This window comes from Pseudophryne corroboree, chromosome 1 (genome assembly GCF_028390025.1).
Source record: "Pseudophryne corroboree isolate aPseCor3 chromosome 1, aPseCor3.hap2, whole genome shotgun sequence".
NCBI classification, from domain to species: domain Eukaryota; kingdom Metazoa; phylum Chordata; class Amphibia; order Anura; family Myobatrachidae; genus Pseudophryne; species Pseudophryne corroboree.
This window is the reverse complement of record NC_086444.1, coordinates 301,895,378-301,916,724: the sequence shown is the minus strand read 5'-3', so window position 1 is coordinate 301,916,724 and position 21,347 is coordinate 301,895,378. Positions and strand designations below refer to the sequence as shown.

Below are 21,347 nucleotides of genomic sequence, written 5' to 3'. Positions count from 1 at the left end.
GTGAAAGTTTAGTTTTAGGTTTTTTATTTTCAGTGAGACCTGCTGGCAACAGGCTCACTGCATCGAGGGACTTAGGGGAGAAGAAGCGAACTCACCTGCGTGCAGAGTGGATTGGGCTTCTTAGGCTACTGGACACCATTAGCTCCAGAGGGACCGAACACAGGCCCAGCCTCGGAGCTCGGTCCCAGAGCCGCGCCGCCGGCCCCCTTACAGAGCCAGAAGCAAGAAGAGGTCCGGAAAAATCGGCGGCAGAAGACATCAGTCTTCAACAAGGTAGCGCACAGCACTGCAGCTGTGCGCCATTGTTACTCAGGCACACTTCACACTTCGGTCACTGAGGGTGCAGGGCGCTAGGGGGGGGGCGCCCTGAGCAGCAATGTAAACACCTTGGCTGGCATAAATACACCACATATAACCCCCAGGGCTATATGGATGTATTTTAACCCCTGCCAGAACTCACCAAAAAGCGGGAGAAAAGGCCGCCGAGAAGGGGGCGGAGCCTATCTTCTCAGCACACGGGCGCCATTTTCCATCACAGCTCCGCTGGAAGGACGTCTCCCTGACTCTCCCCTGCAGTCCTGCACTACAGAAAAGGGTAAAAAAGAGAGGGGGGCACTAATTTGGCGCAGTTTTGATACTAACCGCAGCTATAAAGGGAAAAGCACATTTTATAGTGGTATTCCTGTCTATATATAGCGCTCTGGTGTGTGCTGGCATACTCTCCCTCTGTCTCCCCAAAGGGCTAGTGGGGTCCTGTCCTCTGTCAGAGCATTCCCTGTGTGTGCGGTGTGTCGGTACGATTGTGTCGACATGTTTGAGGAGGAAAATGAGATGGAGGCGAAGCAATTGCCTATTATAGAGTTGTCACCCCCTAGGGAGTCGACACCTGAGTGGATGAGCTTATGGAAGGAATTGCGTGACAGTGTCAGCTCTTTACGACAGACCGTTGATGACATGAGACAGCCGGCTACTCGGCTTGTGCCTGTCCAGGGGTCTCAAACGCCATCAGGGGCTTTAAAACGCCCGTTACCTCAAATGGCAGACACAGACACGGATACTGACTCCAGTGTCGATGATGAGGAGACAAACGTGACTTCCACTAGGGCCACACGTTACATGATTGAAGCAATGAAAAATGTATTGCATATCTCTGATAATACAAGTACCACTAAAAAGGGTATTATGTTTGGTGAGAAAAAACTGCCTGTAGTTTTTCCTGTATCCGAGGAATTAAATGAAGTGTGTGATGAGGCGTGGGTTTCCCCCGATAAAAAACTGATAATTCCTAAAAGGTTATTGGCATCGTACCCTTTCCTGCCAGAGGATAGGGCACGTTGGGAAACACCCCCTAGGGTGGATAAAGCGCTCACACGCTTGTCTAAACAGGTAGCACTACCCTCTCCTGATACGGCCGCCCTAAAGGAACCTGCCGATAGAAAGCTGGAGAATATCCTAAAATGTATATACACTCACACGGGTGTTATACTGCGACCAGCAATCGCCTCAGCCTGGATGTGCAGTGCGGGCCTGGCGTGGTCGGATTCCCTGACTGAAAATATTGATACCCTAGATAGGGATAGTATATTACTGACTATAGAGCATTTGAAGGATGCATTTCTATATATGCGTGATGCACAGAGGGATATTTGCCGACTGGCATCAAGAGTTCGCGCGCTGTCCATTTCTGCAAGAAGAGGTTTATGGACGCGGCAGTGGTCAGGTGATGCAGATTCTAAAAGGCACATGGAAGTATTGCCTTTATATAAGGGGGAGGAGTTATTTGCGGTAGGTCTATCAGACCTGGTAGCCACGGCAACTGCTGGAAAATCCACATTTTTACTCCAGGTAGCTTCTCAACCTAAGAAGACGCCGTATTATCAGGCGCAGTCCTTTCGGCCCCATAAGGGCAAGCGGGCAAAAGGCGCCTCATTTCTGCCCCGTGGCAGAGGGAGAGGAAAAAGGCTGCAACAAACAGCCAGTTCCCAGGAACAAAAGCCCTCTCCCGCCTCCGCAAAGTCCTCAGCATGACGCTGGGGCTTTACAAGCGGACTCGGGCACGGTGGGGGCCCGTCACGAGACGTCTCCCCCTCGCCGTTTTTTAAAGTCTGCTTTACCGACGTCTCCCTCAGACAGGGAGGCAGTATTGGAAGCCATTCACAAGCTATATTCCCAGCAGGTGATAATCAAGGTACCCCTCCTACAACAGGGAAAGGGGTACTATTCCACACTATTTGTGGTACCGAAGCCGGACGGCTCGGTGAGACCAATTTTAAACCTAAAGTCCTTGAACACTTACATACAAAGGTTCAAATTCAAGATGGAGTCACTCAGAGTAGTGATTGCAAACCTGGAAGAAGGGGACTATATGGTGTCTCTGGACATCAAAGATGCTTACCTACATGTCCCAATTTACCCTTCTCACCAAGGGTACCTCAGGTTTGTGGTACAGAACTGTCACTATCAGTTTCAGACGCTGCCGTTTGGTTTGTCCACGGCACCCCGGGTCTTTACCAAGGTAATGGCCGAAATGATGATACTCCTTCGAAGGAAGGGAGTTTTAGTTATCCTTTACTTGGACGATCTCCTGATAAGGGCAAGATCCAGGGAACAGTTGGAAGTCGGAGTAGCACTATCTCAGATAGTGCTGCGCCAGCACGGTTGGATTCTCAATATTCCAAAATCGCAGCTGATCCCGACGACACGACTTCTATTCCTAGGGATGATCCTGGACACAGTCCAGAAAAAGGTGTTTCTCCCGGAGGAGAAAGCCAGGGAGTTATCCAAACTAGTCAGAAATCTCCTAAAACCAGGCCAAGTCTCAGTGCATCAATGCACAAGGGTCCTGGGAAAGATGGTGGCTTCTTACGAAGCAATCCCATTCGGCAGATTCCACGCAAGAACCTTCCAGTGGGATCTGCTAGACAAATAGTCCGGGTCGCATCTTCAGATGCATCAACGGATAATCTTGTCACCAAGGACAAGGGTGTCTCTCCTGTGGTGGTTGCAGAGTGCTCATCTTCTAGAGGGCCGCAGATTCGGCATTCAGGACTGGGTCCTGGTGACTACGGATGCCAGCCTGAGAGGCTGGGGAGCAGTCACACAGGGAAGAAATTTCCAGGGCTTGTGGTCAAGCCCGGAGACATCACTTCACATAAATATCCTGGAGCTAAGGGCCATCTACAATGCTCTAAGCCTAGCAAGACCTCTGCTTCAAGGTCAGCCGGTGCTGATCCAGTCAGACAACATCATGGCAGTCGCCCATGTAAACAGACAGGGCGGCACAAGAAGCAGGAGGGCAATGGCGGAAGTTGCAAGGATTCTTCGCTGGGCGGAAAATCATGTGATAGCACTGTCAGCAGTGTTCATTCCGGGAGTGGACAACTGGGAAGCAGACTTCCTCAGCAGACACGACCTCCACCCGGGAGAGTGGGGACTTCACCCAGAAGTCTTCCACATGATTGTGAACCGTTGGGAAAAACCAAAGGTGGACATGATGGCGTCCCGCCTCAACAAAAAACTAGACTGGTATTGCGCCAGGTCAAGGGACCCTCAGGCAATAGCTGTGGACGCTCTGGTAACATCGTGGGTGTACCAGTCAGTGTATGTGTTCCCTCCTCTGCCTCTCATACCCAAGGTACTGAGAATCATAAGAAGGAGAGGAGTAAGGACTATACTCGTGGCTCCGGACTGGCCAAGAAGGACTTGGTACCCGGAACTTCAAGAGATGCTCACAGAGGACCCGTGGCCTCTACCTCTAAGAAAGGACCTGCTCCAGCAGGGACCCTGTTTGTTCCAAGACTTACCGCGGCTGCGTTTGACGGCATGGCGGTTGAACGCCGGATCCTGAAGGAAAAAGGCATTCTGGATGAAGTCATCCCTACCCTGATCAAAGCCAGGAAGGATGTAACCGTACAGCATTATCACCGTATTTGGCGTAAATATGTTGCGTGGTGCGAGGCCAGGAAGGCCCCTACAGAGGAATTTCAACTGGGTCGTTTCCTGCATTTCCTGCAAACAGGACTGTCTATGGGTCTAAAATTAGGGTCCATTAAGGTTCAAATTTCGGCCCTGTCGATTTTCTTCCAGAAAGAACTGGCTTCAGTTCCTGAAGTTCAGACGTTTGTCAAGGGGGTACTGCATATACAGCCTCCTTTTGTGCCTCCAGTGGCACCTTGGGATCTCAATGTAGTTTTGGGGTTCCTAAAATCACATTGGTTTGAACCACTCACCACTGTGGACTTAAAATATCTCACATGGAAAGTGGTAATGCTGTTGGCCCTGGCTTCAGCCAGGCGTGTCTCGGAATTGGCGGCTTTATCCTATAAAAGCCCTTACCTAATTTTTCATACGGACAGGGCAGAATTGAGGACTCGTCCTCAATTTCTCCCTAAGGTGGTTTCAGCGTTTCACTTGAACCAGCCTATTGTGGTACCTGCGGCTACTAGGGACTTGGAGGACTCCAAGTTGCTGGACGTAGTCAGGGCCCTGAAAATATGTTTCCAGGACGGCTGGAGTCAGAAAATCTGACTCTGTTTATCCTGTATGCACCCAACAAGCTGGGTGCTCCTGCTTCTAAGCAGACTATTGCTCGTTGGATTTGTAATACAATTCAGCTTGCACATTCTGTGGCAGGCCTGCCACAGCCAAAATCTGTAAAAGCCCATTCCACAAGGAAGGTGGGCTCATCTTGGGCGGCTGCCCGAGGGGTCTCGGCTTTACAACTTTGCCGAGCTGCTACTTGGTCAGGGGCAAACACGTTTGCTAAATTCTACAAATTTGATACCCTGGCTGAGGAGGACCTGGAGTTCTCTCATTCGGTGCTGCAGAGTCATCCGCACTCTCCCGCCCGTTTGGGAGCTTTGGTATAATCCCCATGGTCCTTACGGAGTTCCCAGCATCCACTAGGACGTCAGAGAAAATAAGAATTTACTTACCGATAATTCTATTTCTCGTAGTCCGTAGTGGATGCTGGGCGCCCATCCCAAGTGCGGATTGTCTGCAATACTTGTACATAGTTATTGTTACAAAAATCGGGTTATTGTTGTGAGCCATCTTTTCAGAGGCTCCTCTGTTATCATGCTGTTAACTGGGTTCAGATCACAGGTTGTATGGTGTGATTGGTGTGGCTGGTATGAGTCTTACCCGGGATTCAAAATCCTTCCTTATTGTGTACGCTCGTCCGGGCACAGTATCCTAACTGAGGCTTGGAGGAGGGTCATAGGGGGAGGAGCCAGTGCACACCAGGTAGTCCTAAAGCTTTACTTTTGTGCCCAGTCTCCTGCGGAGCCGCTATTCCCCATGGTCCTTTCGGAGTTCCCAGCATCCACTACGGACTACGAGAAATAGAATTATCGGTAAGTAAATTCTTATTTTATATAATATAATTATTTCTCTTGCGTCCTAGGGCAGTGATGGCTAACCTTGACACTCCAGCTGTTGTTGAACTACACATCCCAGCATGCCCTGCATCAGTTTTAGCATGGCCAAATAACAAAACTGTAGCAGGGCATGCCGGGATATGTAGTTCAACAGCTGGAGTGTCAAGGTTAGCCATCACTGCCCTAGGGGATACCGGGAATCCATTTAGTACCATGGGCTATAGATGGGTCCACTAGGAGCTTTGGGCACTTTAAGAATTTGATGTGTGCTGGCTCCTCCCTCTATGCCCCTACTACCAGACTCTGTTTAGAAAATGTTCCTGGAGGAGGCGGTCACATGTTTGTTGTTTTCAGGCAGGACTGGATGGCACCAGCTTGACTGCATCGTGGGACCTAGGGGGGGTGGAACGGCCCAACCTCTTGAAGGGGTAATGGCCCTTTTCCCCGTTAACGGGACACTAGCTCTTGAGGGAACTATTTGCAAGCCCTACCATGGTGAGCGTACATTGCCGCAGCATGCCGCCACCCCTAACAGAACCAGAAGACAGAAGAGTGGTGAGTACTAAGCCGGCATCCTGGTTAGCGGGTCGCCGGTTATTATGGCGCCATGAGGGTACGGAGATGCACGGCTTCTGAACAGGGCAGACTGCATCTCCCGCTGTGTAAGGACACAGAGGCTGAACAGCAGACACAGTACCCAGACTGACAAAGCTGTAAAAGGAGTATCTCCATATTATGCACTCAGATACAAACAGCCAGTATAAAAGACTGGGAAGACTGTGCACCATTGGAGGGGCGGGGCTTCACTATGATCGAATCCAGCAGCTCACCAGTGCCATTTTACCTCAGCGGTACCAGGGGGTCGTAGCAGGGGTGGAGTGGTTATTGGTGTACTAAGTCCCTAATCTAGGTCCTTAGTCTGCCACCCGGCTAAGCTTGGCCTTCGTGGTAAGGGCGCCTTGTGCTGGCTCCGTACTCTCTTTCCCTGGAAGGGCTCTTTGTGGGTTAATTGTTCATTTAACCATTTCCTGAGTGTGTGTGCTGTCAATGTTACAGTATGTCAGGCAAAGAGTGTTTCATGTAAGGCACAGTGTTCCTCTTCTCCAGGGGGTTCACTAGTGTGTACTCGGTGTAGTGTCCCTTCCCAGGCTAGCGGGGCAGAATCGGCATGGCTGGACTCCATTAGGGGAATGATTTCCAACATTTCTTCTAAATTGTCCCGCAATGAGAGACTCAATACTTAAGACAGTCTATGAAAAGAGACTCTGTCCCCAGACCAGCGTCTCAGTCCCCTGCCATTTGTACGCAAAAACATACTTAAGCCCATATCCTGCAGTCTGTCTCTGATGGGTCAGACATGGGGGAGGTGGAGTCAGGTGGGACGGGGGGTACTCTCGCAGGGAATAGAGGCTATCAGAGAAGTTTTGCATATCCCTGATAAGGTGACAGAGGAGAGTGAGGAATCTTATTTTAATATAAAAAAGAAATCCTCAGCCACTTTTCCTGCGTCAAAGGAACTAAATAACCTGTTTGAAGAACCGTGAGTTAATCCTGATAGGAAATTTCAGATCCCTAAAAGATTGCTATCATCTCTTCCTTTTCCTCCCGAGGATAGAAAAAAATGGGAAAATCCACCAATAGTGGATGCATCAGTATCCAGGCTGTCACGAATAATTGTACTGCCTGTCCCGGGTGCAGCCTCCCTGAAAGACTCCGCAGACCGTAAAATTGTGACCACACTCAAATCTTTGTATACAGCTGCTGGGGTGGCCCGGAGACCCACTGTAGCATGTGGGTGGATTATAAGACCCATTGCCAAATGGTCAGGTAACCTAATTGAGGGGTTAGATACCTTACCTCAAGGGGGAATATTGTTTTGCTCCTGCAACATATACAGGACTTTGAACTTTATGGTGGAAGCCATAAAAGAAATGGGCTTGCTTAATGCACACACTACAGCTATAGCAGTTTCTGGACATGGGTCTATGGCAATGCCAGTGGACTGCAGATGCAGACTCCAGGAAAGGCGTGGAAGGTCTACCTCTCACAGGCGAGGCCTTATTTGGGGATGAACTAGACAAATGTATCTTCAAAGCTACTGCGAGTAAGTCCACATATCTTCCTTCTGCAGCTCCCCCAGCTAGGAAGGCTTACTCAGGTCCCACTTTACAGGCCTTTCGGACGGCCAAGTTTAGGGGCAAACCCAGAGTTTCTTCTACAGCCACCAGAGGCGCTAGAGGTAAATGCCAGTTCACAGGAACAGACCTCAAGCTCTGCTTCCTCAAAACCTTCAGCATGACGGTGGACTGCGATGCCTGAAAGACTGGCAGGTGGGAGCCCGACTAAAATTCTTCAGTCACATCTGGACAAGTTCATGCCAGGATCCCTGGGTCATAGATCTTATTACCCAGGGCTATAGACTGGAGTTCTAGGATTATTCAAATCAGGCTTACCAGTTTCACGAGGCAAGTATAACTTTACAGGATGCCATTAAAAAATTGGTACAGACTTGTTCCAGTGCCACCTCGTCTGCAAAACAAGGGGTATTATTCCAACTTGTTTGTAGTACTGAAACCGGACGGTTTGGTAAGACTGATTCTGAACCTCAAGTCATTGAACCCGTACTTACGAGTGTTCAAATTGAAGATGGAGTCTCAGAGCAGTGATCTCAAGTCTGGAGGAGGGAGAATTCCTAGTGTCTCCGGAATGTGAAGGTATGCATCCTTGATATCCAATCTGGCCACCTCATCAGGCGTATCTACGGTTTGCACTGCAGGACTGTCACTACCAGTTCCAGGCCCTGCCATTTGGTCTCACCACGGCACCGGGAGTGTTCACCAAAGTGATGGCAGACTTCTCACCTCATTGGAGGTTTGGGATTCAGAATTGGATTCTGCTAACCAGATGTAAGCTTCAGAGGTTGGGGAACAGTCACCCAGGGGGTGCAATTTCAAGGAAGATGGTCAAGTCAGGAAGTCGTCCTTCCAGTAAACCTCTGGAACTCGGGGCTATCTGCAACGCCCTTCTGCAGGCCACCTCTACTTCGGAATTAGGACATTCAGGTCCAGTCGGACAATGTGACGGTGGTAATGTACATAAACTGACAGGGCGGAACAAAAAGCAGAGTAGCAATGTCAGAGGTGTCAAGAATTCTCTAGGCGGAAAAACACGCCCTGGCATTCTCAGCAGTTTTCATTCCGGGAGTAGACAACTGGGAAGCAGACACGACCTGCACCCGGGGGAGTGGGGACTTCACCCGGAGGTGTTCCAATGGTTGACACGTCGGTGGGGATATCCAAAGATCGACATGATGGCCTCTCGACTCAACAAGAAGCTGAAGCGGTATTATTCCAGGTCGAGAGACCCTTGAGCAGTGGCGGTAGACGTTCTGACAGCTCCGTGGGTCTACCAGCTGGTGTACGTGTTTCCTCTGGTCCCAAGAATTCTAAAGAGAATAAAGGGAAAAGGTTCAAGCAATACTCATTGCTCCGGACTGGCCACAAAGGGCCTGGCACGTAGATCTTCTCGAGATACTGATCGAAGATTTGTGGCCTCTACCTCTCTGCGATGATCTTCAACAGGGCCCGTTCATCTATCAAGACTTACCGCAGCTACGTTTAACGGCATGGAAGTTGAAGGGCTGATTCTAGCCAGGAGAGGGATTCCTGACTATGGGGTAAACTTAAATAGAACTCCCATCTTAGTAAGATGAGATGTTGCCCATAGCAACCAATCAGGTTCTACTTCTCATTTATCTAGTACCTTCTAGAAGATAATACCTGAAATCTGGTTGCTATAGGCAACATCTCATCTTAAATAGAACTCCCATCTTGGTAAATTTACCCCCTATGATCCAACCCAGGAAGAGGGTATCGTCTAAACATTACCACCATATATGGAAGACGTATGTATCTTGGTGTGAAAGCAGACAATATTCTGCGGTGGAATTTCATCTGGGACGTTTCCTGCTTTTTCTGCATTCGGGAATGGATGTGGGCCTACGTCTAGGCTCTAAAGTCCAGATTTCGGCCATGTCTATTTACTTTCAGAAACAATTGGCTTCTCTCCCTGAGGTCCAGACATTCTTGAAGGGTGTTTTGCACATCCAACCTCCCTTTGTGCCTCCCACGGCACCTTGGGATCTCAATCTGGTTCTACACTTCCTCCAATCGGACTGGTTTGAACCGTTGCAGGAGGTGGACGTAAAGTACCTTATATGGAAGACTGTCACACTGCTGGCCTTGGCTTCAGCAAGATGTGTCAGAGCTGGGGACATTGTCTTACAAGAGCCCCTACTTAATTTTCCATGAAGACAGAGCAGAACTCAGAACTTGTCGGCAATTTCTTCCTAAGGTGGTGTCCACATTTCACATCAACCAACCTATTGTGGTTCCGTTTGTGAAGGACACTTCTGGTACTTCAAAGTCTTTGGATGTTGTGAGGGCTTTGAAGGTATATGTAAAGAGGACAGCTCGTCCCAGGCATTCGGACTCGCTATTCGTTCTTTATGATCCCAATAAAATTGGGTGTCCTGCACCAAGCAGTCAATTGCACGCTGGATCAGGCTCACTATACAGCATGCTTATTCCACAGCAGGCTTGCCGGTTTCAAAATCTGTACAGGCCCACTTGACTAGGTCGGTGGCTGCTTCCTGTGCGGCTGCCTGGGGTGTCTTTGCTTTACAGCTCTGCCGAGCAGCTACTTGGTCAGGTTCAAACACGTTTGCAAAGTTTTAAAAGTATGATACTTTGACCAAACTGAAGGTCCTCCGAGGCCAATCGGTTCTGCAGGAACCTCGGCACTCTTTCCTCCTCCTTCCTCCTCCCCCATGTAACTAAATGGATTCCCAGTATCCCATAGGACGTAAAGAGAAAATAGGATTTTAATTACCTACCGGTAAATCTTTTTTTCTCGTAGTCTGTAGGGGATACTGTGTGCCTGCCCGGTGCTTTTGTTCTTCCTGCACGGTGACTTGTTTCAGTAATGTTGTTTGGTTCAGCTGTTGCTGGTTTCAAGTTTGGTTAGCATGGCTTTCCTCTTGTTCTGTGTGTGCTGGTTCATAATCTCACCACTATCCTTCTCTCAAAGTATGTCCGTCTCCTAGGGCATAGTTTGCCGTAGGAGACGGGGCATAGAGGGAAGAGCCAGCGCACTATCAAATTCTTAAAGTGCCCAAGGCTCCTAGTGGACCAGTCTATACCTCATGGTACTAAATGGATTCCCAGTATCCCCAACGGACTAAGAGAAGGATTTACAGATGGGTAATTATATAATGTTAAACAAACTTTTTGATTTTGCATAATAGTTTTTTTTTAAAGCCTACTGTTAGCATGTAACCTGAGTTACCAAAACATGGATTTTTTTTTTTTTTTTTTTTTAATAAGGGTAAATAATAATACTGCTAGTTTATACTTGGTTTTTGTATACATTTGTCATGCTTATTACTCAACTCTATAAAAAAGAAAACTTAAGTCATGAAAAATGCAATTAAATTCTGTAACTTGAGTTAGCTCGTCTTGTAACTCAGGTTACACAAGGTATTTTATTACCAGTTTTTTAATGCAATATATTTTGAATTTTTTTTTAGTGTAAGATACATATGAATTAACTGGAATTAGTATAAACTTTAAAAAGGAAAAAAGCTATCTTTATCTGTTTTTTTTTTTTATAATAAGAATTACTGTAAGATGGCACTAACACCAGCAGGAAAAAATGAGAAGGATACAGAAATTGAAGAATGAAGGAAAATATGATGAGTACAAAGCAGCTCATAGGCTTGCCGAAGAAAAGAGAAAAAAAAAAAAAGCAGTCAGAAAAGAAAAGATGCATTAAAAACGCTAGGTTAGAAACTCTGTTCTGCAAAGGCACAATGTTGTATTTAATTCAAGCCAATTTGTACATGCATCTGAGAGAGTCTCTGCTGTGAAAGTTGTTGAAATGACTGCAGATGAGATCAAGGGCAGAAATGAGAAAATGCATTTGAAGACATCTGATAATGCACCTTCTTTTCCTGGAATTTCTAAAGTCCATTACCTGCGTTTAGAAGAGTTTGAACCCAAAGGCTACATGTTAACAAAACATGCTAAGTCTGTGAACAAGAGGTCCAGGAAAAACTTTTACAAGGAAGTGTACAGGTCTTCTCCATCAGATGATGAAGCCCAAGTTAATGAACCAGATAGGCCCAGGGTTGAAGAAATCAAACCTGGAACGTATGTTCTTAAGTTTGATGGAGAGCGCAAAACATCATATCGATATGTTGCTGTCTGCCAGAGTGAATTGGAAGTTGATGGTGAGGTCAAGATCATGTGAAGCTGATTGGCAAAAGTGGCATGCATTTTAAAGTGGATGATTCTGATGTATCATATCCTGTATCTTTCACTAACTCCAAGGCTAGTAATGTAAGGAAATAGAATAGTGGATGATTTTGATACATAAATTGATGTGTATGAAAAGACCTAGGACCCAGAGAATGCACTTCCATCAACATTTTTGCCTCATGTAACCTGAGTTACCATACCCTGTAACCTGAGTTGTGTTTTTTTTTTTTTTTTTTTTTTTGAAATAATTCATTTCTAATCATAAACATGTGTAATGTATTATATAATCTATGATTTAGTGGCGTTTTCATAAATAAATTGTAGCAACTTCACACCTCAATAAGAGCAGAAATATTACATTATATGATCTTTAAAAAACAAAACAAAAAAAAAACTCTTTAGTGTAACCTGAGTTACCACACAAACAATTTGTATTAATATATGGGCAATTATTTTTCATTGTTTGAACATTTGGAAATAAAGAAGAATGTATTAGTAGGCTAATCATTATTTAGTACTCCTAAGAACATTTTATGTGGTAAAAATATTAGTTTAAATGTCAACTTAGAGTGTCACTTGTAACCTGAGTTACCATGGAGTCACCCAGTACAGTAACTGCCAGCCAGTGGCTACATGGTATATTATAACTCTTACTGCCCATGTTGAGCCACTTCTACAAAATTTTGCAGGACCACTTTTTTAGTTCCCAATCCATCCTTAGTCTCGGACACAACTGCAGCAAAAGATGCAAGGAAGGCCGAAATTGTATACAATCGGGCCCTATTAGTAGGGATCCTGCCCCCCCCTCAACAGACCACACCCCCATTAGAGCCGCTTTCATAAATTTCCCGGGCTGCTTTTCCATCCCAATCCGCCCTGGACTACATCAATGGTCTGAAATCAATGTGGATGCTTGTTCAGACATGTGACCTGGGAATTTGCAGGTGCTGGCCTGAACCTTTAAAAAGGGCAGGGCCAGACTGACCTTCTGGCACATAGGCAAAATGCCAGAAGGGTTAATGGTCTTATGGGCCAGTCCGTGCATACAGTACAGAGGGGCAGGGCTGTCAGAGCAGCTCCGCCTCCCGATGCTCTGCTTAGCCGCCTGCTGTGCTGTGAGGCTAGCCCTCCCTCCCTCCCAGTGACACACCCTCTTGGACACACACACACACACACACACACACACACACACACACACATTCCAAGGCTATTTAAGAGCGCCAGTCTGTCCCTGAAAAAGGGTGTATCATAGAGCTGAGTGGTCTACAGGGAAATGTGGCAGATTAGACTCCTCAACAGAGTTGGTAATTTATATGAAATGGTAACAGAAAGAAAATGCATGTGGAGGTGTCCAAAATGTATCTTTTATTTAGTAATGCCGAAGGACCTATATTAACCAATACCATGGTATGGTGTCCTACTGGTGCACAATCTCTGGAAGGCTGGGATTGCGTGGAGGTACTTGGGATGCAAAAGCCATGGGAGAGTCATGATGCTATAACACGGGTGGCACAAGGGCCGTATTCTGCCTGCGGTCAACTTCTTACTATGTAAGAAGAAAATAAAAAATTTAAATAAAAAAAAAACGAATTCAGTGTGTCAAGAGGAAGATGGTGTTTAAATATCTGCTTTAGTTTGTTCCTTCTCTTGGTGGTCAATGGGGTTACATGGAGAGTTTTAATGGTAATTTCCATGTTAACTTTTTCAGAACTAAACAAGAACCCAGTTGAAGGTTTTTCTGCTGGATTGATCGATGATGATGATATCTATAAATGGGAAGTGCTACTGATTGGGCCACAGGACACATTATTGTAAGTGTTTGTCTCAGTCTTTCATCTAATCCATGGGTCTTCATTCAAACTGTGGCCCTCAAGCTGCTGTGGAAGTACACATCCCAGCATGCCCTGCCTCCGTTTTAGCATGCCTTAATAGCAAAACTGTGGCTGTGCTGGGATGTGTAGTTACACAGCAGCTGGAGGGTTGTATATTGCTATAGGTTAAGATACACCAACAAATGTAAAAAGCTATGTACTGTATATTGGGGGGGTCATTCCGAGTTGATCGCTAGCTGCCGTTGTTCGCTGCATATTTATCAGTTAAACAGCAAATCTGCGTATGCACCGCAATGTGCACGCGCGATGTACGGGTACAAAGAGCATCATGGTTTTGTAGAGGTTCTAGCAACTCATTCAGTAGCACAGCTGATCGCAAGGAGAGTGACAGGAAGAGGGTGTTTGAGTGTCAACTGACCATTTTCTGGGAATATTTGGAACACAGGCGTGGCTGGGCGGGTATCTGACGTCATTACTGTCATGCCATGCGTCGCAGCAATCATCTTAGAGAATAAGTAACTACAGGGCTGGTCTTGTTTTGCACAATGTTTGCTGCCGCGCGGCTGCACAGGCGTTCGCACTCCTGCAAAGCGAAAATACCCCCCCTGTGGGTGGCGACTGTGTTTCCACGGCTGCTAAAAGTAGCAAGTGATCAACTCTGAATAACCCCCATTGTGTATAAGTTTAGAAACTTTTCATTGCTTTTGCTTTCTTCTCAGTGAGGGCGGATTCTTTAAAGTGCACCTTACGTTTCCATCTGACTATCCTCTGAGGCCTCCCAAAATGAAATTTATCACAGAAATCTGGCATCCAAATGGTAAGATCTAATGGCCATGCAAGATTGCCCTAAACACATTGTACGTGATTTGTCAGGCATTGCCGAACATTAAAGAGTTAGACATTCTACCCTGTGGCTTCCAAAACTGGCAGCTCCTATTTAATGCCAATAGCAGTCCAGTTCCTAAGATAGCAGAGTCTGAGGCTTCTTGTGTAGCATCAAAGCTTTATACCTACATCCTATTTATTGTATTCCCCTAGACTACTTTAAAAAAAAAAAAGAGAAGTTTATTGGAGTACCAACAAAGATACATGAAGTACTACATTAGAAAATAACTGAACATGGGAGTGCCAGAGAGAACACATGAAGGACAATGACAGTGAGCACAGTAACAAAACAGGCTGTCTGCCCCCCTTCCCCCCCCCCCCCCCTCCCCTCCCCTCCCCCATCCCATGCACTGGACTCAAGTGTCTATTATATAAAGCCATTGCTTACAAAGTGGGAAGGGTCACAGCCTCCAGGAAGACTGATAGTTTAAAACGAACATTAGTATTGTAAGCCTACATCCTTCTTCTGTTCTTTCCTCCTAACAGTTGCAAAGAATGGAGATGTTTGTATATCAATCCTTCATGAGCCGGGTGAAGACAAATTTGGCTATGAGAAGCCCGAGGAACGCTGGTTGCCAATTCACACAGTGGAGACTATCATGATCAGTGTTATTTCTATGCTTGCTGACCCAAACAGTGACTCGCCAGCCAATGTAGATGCTGCAGTGAGTAAATTTGTAATCTTCTATAGGGGTGGATATTAACCATTGCCTACTGTGTAATTCTGCTTGTGAAGTCGCAATAAAGGGAGGAAAACTAACGGATCTTGTGTGTGGAATGATGCCATAGTGTTGGTCCTCAGACAGGGTTATAAGTAAAGTCTGTAATGGGGATCAGTACGAGATCCTGCCGGATGGGATCCCAGCGGTCGGAATACCGACACCGGGATCCCAACCCGCACAATCCCAATGAGGGCAAGCGCAACGCAGCCCCTTGCAGGCTCGCTGCACTCGTCACGGTGCCTCGCTACGCTCGCCACACTAATCACGTCCCCTGTAGTGTATAAATTATGGCCAAACCTTGCCTACTTGGGAGGAGCAGGAGGGTTTGGGGGGTGGGCTGAGATCTGGTCATATATGGAATTTGGGCCCAAATGTATTAATCCTTAACAAGAGATAAAGTGGAGATGGATAAAGAGTGATAAGTGACCAGCCAATCGGCTTCCTAACTGCCATGTCACAGGCTGTGTTTGAAAAATTATCCGTCTCCACTTTATCTCTTAAGGCTTAATACATTTGGGCCTTGTTTGATACTGTACTATCCTGAACAGGCTTCTGTCCTCTTCAATGATTTATTTAAATTTATTCTGCTTAAATTAGATTTTTGTAGTGTTTGATGTAATTGGGCCACATTTGACCTTGTCCTGTGGCCAGTTGTCCATATTGAATAGACAGTTAAGATACAAGCTGGACAAGTGTTTGTATGTCACATAACATAAGTTCATAAGTGTTGATCTTATTATAGTAACTATTTAATAAAGTGTAAAGAATAGTGATTATACAATTTTTAATTTTTGCATGAAAAGGTGAGCATTAGTTAGTGGTACATTTAAAAGACCACCTTGGCTGCTATATGATGTGTCTGAAGACCTAGTTCTCAACCTGTGGGAATTGTACCCCAGTGTGTACTTTCGACCTTTTTTTAAGTATTAAGTTTAGTAAAATTTAAGTATAATTACTATTGGGCAGGGGGTCAGAACATTCCAAACATTGCATTCTAAACCATTTTATGTGGCACACCAAAGGTTTGGACGATCTACCAGCTAGGACCAAGAAGATCCAGAGTTCATATTTAGGCCCAAATATTTTACTATTATTATTTTCTCTGACGTCCTAAGTGGATGCTGGGGACTCCGTCAGGACCATGGGGAACAGCGGCTCCGCAGGAGACGGGGCACAAAAATAAAGCTTTAGGATCAGGTGGTGTGCACTGGCTCCTCCCCCTATGACCCTCCTCCAAGCCTCAGTTAGGTTTTTGTGCCCGTCCGAGCAGGGTGCAATCTAGGTGGCTCTCTTAAGGAGCTGCTTAGAAAAAGTTTTTAGGTTTTTTTATGTTCAGTGAGTCCTGCTGGCAACAGGCTCACTGCATCGAGGGACTTAGGGGAGAGAAGTTCAACTCACCTGCGTGCAGGATGGATTGGCTTCTTAGGCTACTGGACACCATTAGCTCCAGAGGGAGTCGGAACACAGGTCTCACCCTGGGGTTCGTCCCGGAGCCGCGCCGCCGACCCCCCTTGCAGATGCTGAAGATTGAAGGTCCAGAAACCGGCGGCAGAAGGCTTTTCAGTCTTCATGAAGGTAGCGCACAGCACTGCAGCTGTGCGCCATTGTTGTCACACACTTCACACCATAGGTCACGGAGGGTGCAGGGCGCTGCTGGGGGCGCCCTGGGCAGCAATGTATAATACCTTTTATGGCTAAAAAATACATCACATATAGCCCTTGAGGCTATATGGATGTATTAAACCCATGCCAGATATCTCAAACTCCGGGAGAAAAGCCCGCCGGAATAGGGGGCGGGGCTTATTCTCCTCGGCACACAGCGCCATTTTCCTGCTCAGCTCCGCTGTGAGGAAGGCTCCCAGGACTCTCCCCTGCACTGCACTACAGAAACAGGGTAAAACAGAGAGGGGGGGCACTTTTTTTGGCGATTTTATATATTTAAGCTGCTATAAGGATACAACACTTATATAAGGTTGTTCCCATATATATTATAGCGCTTGGGTGTGTGCTGGCAAACTCTCCCTCTGTCTCCCCAAAGGGCTAGTGGGGTCCTGTCTTCGATAAGAGCATTCCCTGTGTGTCTGCTGTGTGTCGGTACGTGTGTGTCGACATGTATGAGGACGATGTTGGTGTGGAGGCAGAGCAATTGCCGATAATGGTGATGTCACCCCCCAGGGAGTCGACACCGGAATGGATGGCTTTGTTTATGGAATTACGTGATAATGTCAGCACATTACAAAAATCAGTTGACGACATGAGACGGCCGGAAAACCAGTTGGTACCTGCCCAGGCGTCTCAGACACCGTCAGGGGCTGTAAAACGCCCTTTACCTCAGTCGGTCGACACAGACACAGACCCAGACACGGACACTGAATCTAGTGTCGACGGTGAAGAAACAAACGTATTTTCCAGTAGGGCCACACGTTATATGATCACGGCAATGAAGGAGGCTTTGCATATCTCTGATACTGCAAGTACCACAAAAAGGGGTATTATGTGGGGGGTGAAAAAACTACCTGTAGTTTTTCCTGAATCAGAGGAATTGAATGATGTATGTGATGAAGCGTGGGTTAACCCAGAAAAGTACTAATTTCAAAAAAGTTATTGGCATTATACCCTTTCCCGCCAGAGGTTAGGGCGCGCTGGGAAACACCCCCTAGGGTGGATAAGGCGCTCACATGCTTATCAAAACAAGTGGCGTTACCGTCTCCTGATACGGCCGCCCTCAAGGATCCAGCTGATAGGAGGCTGGAAACTACCCTAAAAAGTATATACACACATACTGGTGTTATACTGCGACCAGCCATCGCCTCAGCCTGGATGTGCAGTGCTGGGGTGGTCTGGTCGGATTCCCTGACTGAAAATATTGATACCCTGGATAGGGACAGTATTTTATTGACTATAGAGCAATTAAAGGATGCTTTTCTTTATATGCGAGATGCTCAGAGGGATATTTGCACTCTGGCATCGAGAGTAAATGCGATGTCCATATCTGCCAGAAGAAGTTTATGGACGCGACAGTGGTCAGGTGATGCGGATTCTAAACGACATATGGAAGTATTGCCGTATAAAGGGGAGGAATTATTTGGCGTCGGTCTATCGGATCTGGTGGCCACGGCAACTGCCGGAAAATCCACCTTTTTACCTCAGACCCCCTCCCAACAGAAAAAGACACCGTCTTTTCAGCCGCAGTCCTTTCGGTCCTATAAGAACAAGCGGGCAAAAGGACAGTCATATCTGCCCCGGGGCAGAGGAAGGGGTAAGAGGACAGCAAGCAGCCCCTGCCCAGGAACAGAAGCCCTCCCAGGGTTCTGCAAAGCCCTCAGCATGACGCTGGGGCTTTACAAGCGGACTCGGGAGCGGTGGGGGGTCGACTCAAGAATTTCAGCGCACAGTGGGCTTGCTCACAGGTGGACCCCTGGATCCTGCAGGTAGTATCTCAGGGTTACAGGTTGGAATTCGAGAAGTCTCCCCCTCGCCGGTTCCTAAAGTCTGCTTTGCCAACGTCTCCCTCAGACAGGGCGACGGTATTGGAAGCCATTCACAAGCTGTTTTCTCAGCAGGTGATAGTCAAGGTACCCCTCCTACAACAAGGAAAAGGGTATTACTCCACGCTATTTGTGGTACCGAAGCCGGACGGCTCGGTAAGACCTATTCTAAATCTGAAATCTTTGAACCTGTACATACAGAAATTCAAATTCAAGATGGAGTCACTCAGAGCAGTGATAGCGAATCTGGAAGAAGGGGACTTTATGGTGTCCCTGGACATAAAGGATGCTTACCTGCATGTCCCAATTTGCCCTTCACATCAAGGGTACCTCAGGTTCGTGGTGCAAAACTGTCATTATCAGTTTCAGACTCTGCCGTTTGGATTGTCCACGGCACCTCGGGTCTTAACCAAGGTAATGGCCGAAATGCTTCTTCGAAGAAGAGGCGTATTAATTATCCCTTACTTGGACGATCTCCTGATAAGGGCAAGGTCCAGAGAACAGCTGGAGGACGGAGTAGCACTAACCCAACTAGTGCTGCAACAACACGGGTGGATTCTGAATTTTCCAAAATCTCAGTTGACACTGACAACACGTCTGCTGTTCCTGGGAATGATTCTGGACACTGTTCAGAAAAAGGTGTTTCTTCCGGAGGAGAAAGCCAAGGAGTTATCCAAACTTGTCAGGAACCTCCTAAAACCAGGAAAAGTGTCTGTGCATCAATGCACAAGAGTCCTGGGAAAGATGGTGGCTTCTTCCGAAGCGATTCCATTCGGCAGATTCCACGCACGAACTTTTCAGTGGGATCTGTTGGACAAATGGTCCGGATCGCATCTGCAGATGCACCAGCGGATAACCTTATCACCACGGACAAGGGTGTCTCTTCTTTGGTGGTTGCAGAGTGCTCATCTGTTAGAGGGCCGCAGATTCGGCATACAGGACTGGGTCCTGGTGACCACGGATGCCAGTCTGAGAGGCTGGGGAGCGGTCACACAGGGAAGAAACTTCCAGGGAGTATGGTCAAGCCTGGAGATGTCTTTTCACATAAATATACTGGAGCTAAGAGCGATTTACAATGCTCTAAGTCTGGCAAAACCCCTGCTTCAGGGTCAGCCGGTGTTGATCCAGTCGGACAACATCACGGCAGTCGCCCACGTAAACAGACAGGGCGGCACAAGAAGCAGGACAGCAATGGCAGAAGCTGCAAGGATTCTTCGCTGGGCGGAAGATCATGTGATAGCACTGTCAGCAGTGTTCATTCCGGGAGTGGACAACTGGGAAGCAGACTTCCTCAGCAGACACGATCTACACCCGGGAGAGTGGGGACTTCATCCAGAAGTCTTCCACATGATTGTGAACCGTTGGGAAAAACCAAAGGTGGATATGATGGCGTCCCGCCTGAACAAAAAACTGGACAGGTATTGCGCCAGGTCAAGAGACCCTCAGGCAATAGCTGTGGACGCTCTGGTAACACCGTGGGTGTTCCAGTCAGTGTATGTGTTCCCTCCTCTGCCTCTCATACCAAAAGTACTGAGAATTATACGGCAAAGGGTGGTAAGAACGATACTCGTGGCTCCGGATTGGCCAAGAAGAACTTGGTACCCGGAACTTCAAGAGATGCTCACGGAGGATCCGTGGCCTCTACCTCTAAGACGGGACCTGCTTCAGCAGGGACCGTGTCTATTCCAAGACTTACCGCGGCTGCGTTTGACGGCATGGCGGTTGAACGCCGAATTCTAAGGGAAAAAGGCATTCCGGAAGAGGTCATTCCTACACTGGTAAAAGCCAGGAAGGAGGTGACTGCACAACATTATCACCGCATTTGGAGAAAATATGTTGCGTGGTGTGAGGCCAGGAAGGCCCCACGGAGGAATTTCAACTGGGTCGATTCCTACATTTCCTGCAAACAGGATTGTCTATGGGCCTCAAATTGGGGTCCATTAAGGTTCAAATTTCGGCCCTGTCGATTTTCTTCCAGAAAGAATTGGCTTCAGTTCCTGAAGTCCAGACTTTTGTAAAAGGAGTACTACATATACAGCCCCGTTTGTGCCCCCAGTGGCACCGTGGGATCTTAATGTAGTTTTGGATTTTCTCAAATCCCATTGGTTTGAGCCACTCAAATCGGTGGAGTTGAAATATCTTACATGGAAAGTAACCATGCTACTGGCCCTGGCTTCAGCCAGGAGAGTATCAGAATTAGCGGCTTTATCATATAAGAGCCCATATCTGATTTTCCATTCGGACAGGGCAGAACTGCGGACGCGTCCTCATTTTCTGCCTAAGGTGGTGTCAGCGTTTCACCTGAACCAGCCTATTGTGGTGCCTGCGGCTACTAACGATTTGGAGGATTCCAAGTTGTTGGACGTGGTCCGGGCATTGAAAATATATATTTCAAGAACGGCTGGAGTCAGAAAGTCTGACTCGCTGTTTATATTGTATGCACCCAACAAGCTGGGTGCTCCTGCTTCTAAGCAGACGATTGCTCGTTGGATTTGTAGCACAATTCAACTTGCACATTCTGTGGCAGGCTTGCCACAACCAAAATCTGTCAAGGCCCATTCCACAAGGAAAGTGGGCTCATCCTGGGCGGCTGCCCGGGGGGTCTTGGCATTACAACTCTGCCGAGCAGCTACGTGGTCGGGGGAGAACACGTTTGTAAAATTCTACAAATTTGATACCCTGGCTAAAGAGGACCTGGAGTTCTCTCATTCGGTGCTGCAGAGTC

General features: G+C 47.2%; 1 protein-coding gene across 1 annotated transcript in view; it reads left to right on the top strand.

Moving 5' to 3' along the window:
* The window catches only part of LOC135066108 (ubiquitin-conjugating enzyme E2 G1-like), a 31,409-nt gene that overhangs the window by 1,471 nt on the left and 8,591 nt on the right, over positions 1-21,347 (top strand). The window contains exons 2-4 of the mRNA XM_063964407.1: positions 13,404-13,506; positions 14,247-14,344; positions 14,899-15,077. Of these exons, the coding sequence (XP_063820477.1) occupies positions 13,404-13,506; positions 14,247-14,344; positions 14,899-15,077 (380 nt within the window). The remainder of the gene's footprint in view (positions 1-13,403; positions 13,507-14,246; positions 14,345-14,898; positions 15,078-21,347) is intronic.